The 4,750-nt window shown below is 35.9% G+C and overlaps 1 protein-coding gene across 2 annotated transcripts in view; it reads right to left on the bottom strand.

The window, feature by feature from the left end:
- Window positions 1-947: 947 nt before the first annotated feature.
- LOC110093231 (BOI-related E3 ubiquitin-protein ligase 1) overlaps window positions 948-4,750 on the bottom strand; it is a 48,350-nt gene continuing 44,547 nt past the window's right edge. For both annotated transcript variants that reach the window (XM_020818048.2, XM_020818047.2), the window contains exons 3-4: window positions 1,867-2,225; window positions 948-1,697 (exon numbers count right to left, since the gene is read on the bottom strand). In XM_020818048.2, the coding sequence (XP_020673707.1) occupies window positions 1,161-1,697; window positions 1,867-2,225 (896 nt within the window). In that variant the 3' untranslated portion in view covers window positions 948-1,160. The remainder of the gene's footprint in view (window positions 1,698-1,866; window positions 2,226-4,750) is intronic.

Raw genomic sequence — 4,750 nt, 5'->3', positions numbered from 1 at the left:
AAAATTTTTTTCAAGAGATCTTTTGAATTAATTTTTTGAATGCATAAAATATTTATCTTCTTTTTCTTTTCTTTTTTCTTTTTTTTGAGAATTGCAAAATGCGTTAAAAAGAGCAAAGATAAAAAAAACTATTACAAACTAAATGTAGGGTTCACATTCCTTCTTCAATAACCTAGATAAGGAAGAAGGTATGCTATCAAAATCAGAATTATCAAAGAAGAAATTATTCTCAATAGCCAAAGTAGCACAACAATCCGCTACCTTGTTACAATTTCTAAGGACATGATGAAAAATTACCTTGTTGAAGTCGATTAGGAAGATGAGATCCTTGTCCTCCCAATTATTAATCCTCCAAGTATCTTTATTCAAAGAATTTTGAATGCATTTCATAAAATATTCATCTTCATATGAATCATACTATCAATTAATTCCATTATTTTTCCTATAAAGGAACCTACATTCCAATATCCTATCTGAACTCTAGTTTCCTAGCCTAGCTTCTTCGCCCACATCCAGCTATGATTCGGGAATCCTTGCCTATTTAACAGTACCCGAACATCGATGCATCGACCCTTGCACACTTCTTGCATTATTAATGTCATACAACACGTCGTTTCTAGGAAACGTCCTAGCACTAACACAATGAATTAAAAATTTTATGTCATGATAATTTGATAAATTTTATGTTGGCTATCACCTATCTAATACAACCATCCACTTTTCTCATCTAGGACTTGAAACTTGACAAAAACAGTGTTATCTTTGACATAACTTAACAATAAATTGGTTTAAAAAAAATCATTTTAGAAAAAATAAAGGTTTCCAAATAATATGATCTTCTATCTCAATATTAACCGAAATCACAGGACTAAAACCAAATTTATCCTGAAAGCAATATAAGACTTGTGTAACCAATTAACCAATGGATGACTGCTTACGCTAACTGCTAAAGTAAATATCATGTAACTTGTAAATTGGAACTATTAGCAAACCCAGTAGATGGGCAAAGTAGCACTGATACACAACATTCATCATTAGTCTTAACAAACAAAGGCACCAGCTCAAGTAACCATTATTGGCAAGACCAACGATCTGTATAACAACTCTCTCTCTCTCTCTCTCTCTCTCTCACACACAAATACAAACACAAACACACAATATCAAGACATGTACACCTCAACACTTGCAGTCTTCCTTGTAAAGCAAGCAGGGCAAGCTTCCACCATTGCATCACAATCCCTGCACAAGCACAAGTGCCTGCAGGGTAGTAAAAGCATGCAGGATTCCCTCCCTTTACAACCTTTACATGCAATGGTCAGCGTGTGTTTCCGCCCATCCTTGAAAGAATTAGGGTAGAATGATGAAGCAGCATCGTCTACTTCACTCTCACCACATCCCTCCCTGCCCTGGTTAGCTGCCGCCGCTGCAGCAGCAGCACCTTGAGCAATCGTCTGTTGGAGGCTGGATCGCAAAGCATGCACAATTGACTCATTGTACTGTGCACGCTGCTGCCATGTCTGAGCCTCCGCAGCAGCCTGACGGATTTGATCGGCAAGCTCGTGATTCTTCCGGTTCATCGACTCAATCTCCAGGTCCTTGGCCCGGAGCTTTCGGGATAGTTCTTGGTCAATAATGTTAATGAAAGAAGCCACATGTCGCTGCTTCATCTCTCTCAAACCTTTTGCAAGTTGTTCCTCCTGCAGCAAATATATGGTTGAATCAGTCTAGAGGCTTGGGCGATGAAGTTTGAATAAATGTGGCACATTCAATAATAGGAAATTTGTTATGAAAATAAAGAAAAAAAAACTCATCATAGTTTGCCATTTTTGACGTCATTGTCCTGGTCACATGAAGACAAACTCCTACCTGGAATCTTAGATATCGGTTGAATTCTGCATTTTGAAGTTCGATCTCAGGGCCTATGTTGTCAAAAACAGCAGGAGTGAAGGGGAGAGATGACATGCTCTCACTTGCTGTCGTGACTGAGGAATGCCGTTCCTCATCATCATAGGACAATCTCAGACCAGTGGAGACAGTATTCACCTGGGGAATGCTTCTTGATCTATGAGTTTCATCCCGAAATAGATTATTAAAGGAGATCTGATTGTTCTGCGTTATTATGTCTACAGACTCTGAGCTTCTCTTGTTTCGTACGTTTAAAGCAGATGCATCATTGTTATCATTCACTTTAAGTTTTATCTGATCAGCATCACAAGCCGCAGAAACTGCAATCGAGATGCAAAATCAACAAGATTATCCAACATGCTGAAAAGCCAGTGAGACAGAAGAATAGACAGAAATGCAGGACTCAGACAAATTCGCTTAAGCCTAACAAATTGTTCCACAAAACGCGATAGTTACTAATATTCTATGGACCCAGTTGTTCAGGATATTACAACTAAATTTCATAAGAGTAAAGAATCATTATTGAAATGAATAAAAAATTTAAATAGAAATAAATTATAAGTAAGATGTAAGAACGCAACAAGCAAATAAAAGTACAGAAAAATGATGACATAAAATGACGAAGGTTTCTTTTGTAGAAAATGAAGTTACAAACTTTCTCATGGAGTTGTATAAGCTACACTACAAATATATCACAATGGTCAATTAAGCTATGGAGATGCACAAAGTTTAGGGCTTTCTTCTGCACATTTTATACACAAATCAATATTTTGATATGCCAGATTTTTGAAAAACCAAAGCAGAACAAAACTACCACTTTAAAAAAAATCCTAAACTTTAATTGAGCAATAGCACTTATGGCTCGGTAAGTAAGAAATAAGGCTAGTGGACACTCAAAACCAGAAGGGACCATATAAATGAAACTACGAGTACCCTCCAAGCTAGTCATCATCTAAAGTAGGCTTAGCTTTGTATTCAGATTCGCAAAAAGCAGGACACAACTAAAAACCATTAAGGTGCTTAATTTAAGCTGGCTTTAGTAAAGCAAATTTGGACAGTTGCGTGTAGAATCAAAATCATTACATTTAAGGGAGTTTTGGGAGGCTTTGTGGACCTTTAAGCCAATGCTCATTTCCAACTACACCCAAACAAATGATGGAACAAACAAATTCTACTGTTTTTCAAAACATATTTAGAACTTCAAGCAACCAAATGAGGCCTAAGTACAAAACACAATTTAATAAAGAGCCTTCAAATAATAATATATTTATATTAAACCATAATTCAACTCACTATAATCATGGGCATCTAATTAGGCTCGCCATTTCATTCCCTTTATTTTGAAACCGGCGGAGCCACACTCAATTATCTTCTATGAAGAAGCATAAACTTGCTAGATGAAGCTTAATTTCTAAAACGTTAACAAAACTTGTTAGAACAAACCACTTATTTATTTTTAAGTGCTTATCAATAATGAATTTGATGAACACATAAAGAATAAAAAACAAAAAGATCAACACGCCAAAAACACAGATATTTGTGGTTTGGCTGTAACTCACATTCATAAAAAATCGGAGCCAAACGCCCAATGTTTAAAATTGCGTATTCGGGTATTGAGGCGTTTTTTATTCGTGAGGCGAGGCGTAAGCCTCAAGGTGTTTTGAGGCGTAAGCCTCAAAATCAAAAGATTGCGTAAACATAAAATGATAAATTTTTTATATACTAATAAGTGAATAATATAAAACATAAAAAATCATAAGATATGAAGTGAAATCAAAATATCCCAATAATAAGACAACATGAAATATAGTTAAACTCAAAATTCTATATTTCCCAAATCCCAATATTCTTTTCATTGAAATATATTTTCAATTTCCAAAAATAAATATCACATAAGAACTCATAAGTCATCAGCACTGTCAATCACTAAGGGGTTCTTCATTTGAATCATCAGTATGATAAACTGCTCTCTACCCTTCCTCCTCTCCTATAGAGTCCAATGTCGGGCATTTACTTCAAGATTTATGTAAGTTTTAATATATAGAGCATGAGGCGTAAACCTCATGCTAGTGAGGCGAGGCGGACCTCAGCCAAGTTGAGGTGCAAGCCTCATAAAAAAAAACTCGAGACGTAAGCATCGAGGCGTTTTTTACTGGAATTGCGCAAAGGCGGGCCTCAAGGCGAGCCTCATATTGCGCAATTTTAAACCTACCACAAAGTCAAGCATGTGTACAAATAAATGTTGCCAAATAAATCAAGTAAACTTCTATTTTATTATTTTATTAAAAAATACATTGTACTTCAACAAAAAATGAGCCTTAATTGACAGCCTACCAAAGCTCATCATTGGCATGGCCGATATAAAGAGCTGTCATGGGAAAAAAGAGGCTTATTAAGAAGCATGATAGTATTGCATTTAGGCTTAAATCAATAATTTAAAGATATGGTTGTAGAATAGTAATGGTTGGCACTCATCTATTAAAAATAAGTTTGACTATTAGTATATCGCCTAACATTAATCTTTTTTTGGTCAACAATCCATAATAACTGGTGCCAAAGTGATAGGAAACACTTGAGTTCTTAAGTATTCCTAACCCAAACCAGTAAAATTACAGCAGCCAACTGCTGTCCACAGCAGCAAAACAGCAGAAATTCAGTGAAAACACGGAGAAAAATACAAGATTTCACTTGTATTTCACTAGAAATCAAAGAAAACAGCAAAGATACAATTTGTTCTTCAATCCGAGAGGAAGAACAACTCTCCAACGATCTCCGGCAACGCCAAGAGCCCAAGCACGCAAACCCTAGATCGCAAATAGAATTCAAATTCAAGATGAGGAGCTAA

The sequence above is a fragment of the Dendrobium catenatum genome, unplaced genomic scaffold (genome assembly GCF_001605985.2).
Source record: "Dendrobium catenatum unplaced genomic scaffold, ASM160598v2 fragScaff_scaffold_146, whole genome shotgun sequence".
NCBI classification, from domain to species: Eukaryota; Viridiplantae; Streptophyta; class Magnoliopsida; order Asparagales; family Orchidaceae; genus Dendrobium; species Dendrobium catenatum.
The sequence above is the reverse complement of the archived record's forward strand: the minus strand, read 5'-3'. Positions and strand labels throughout refer to the sequence as shown.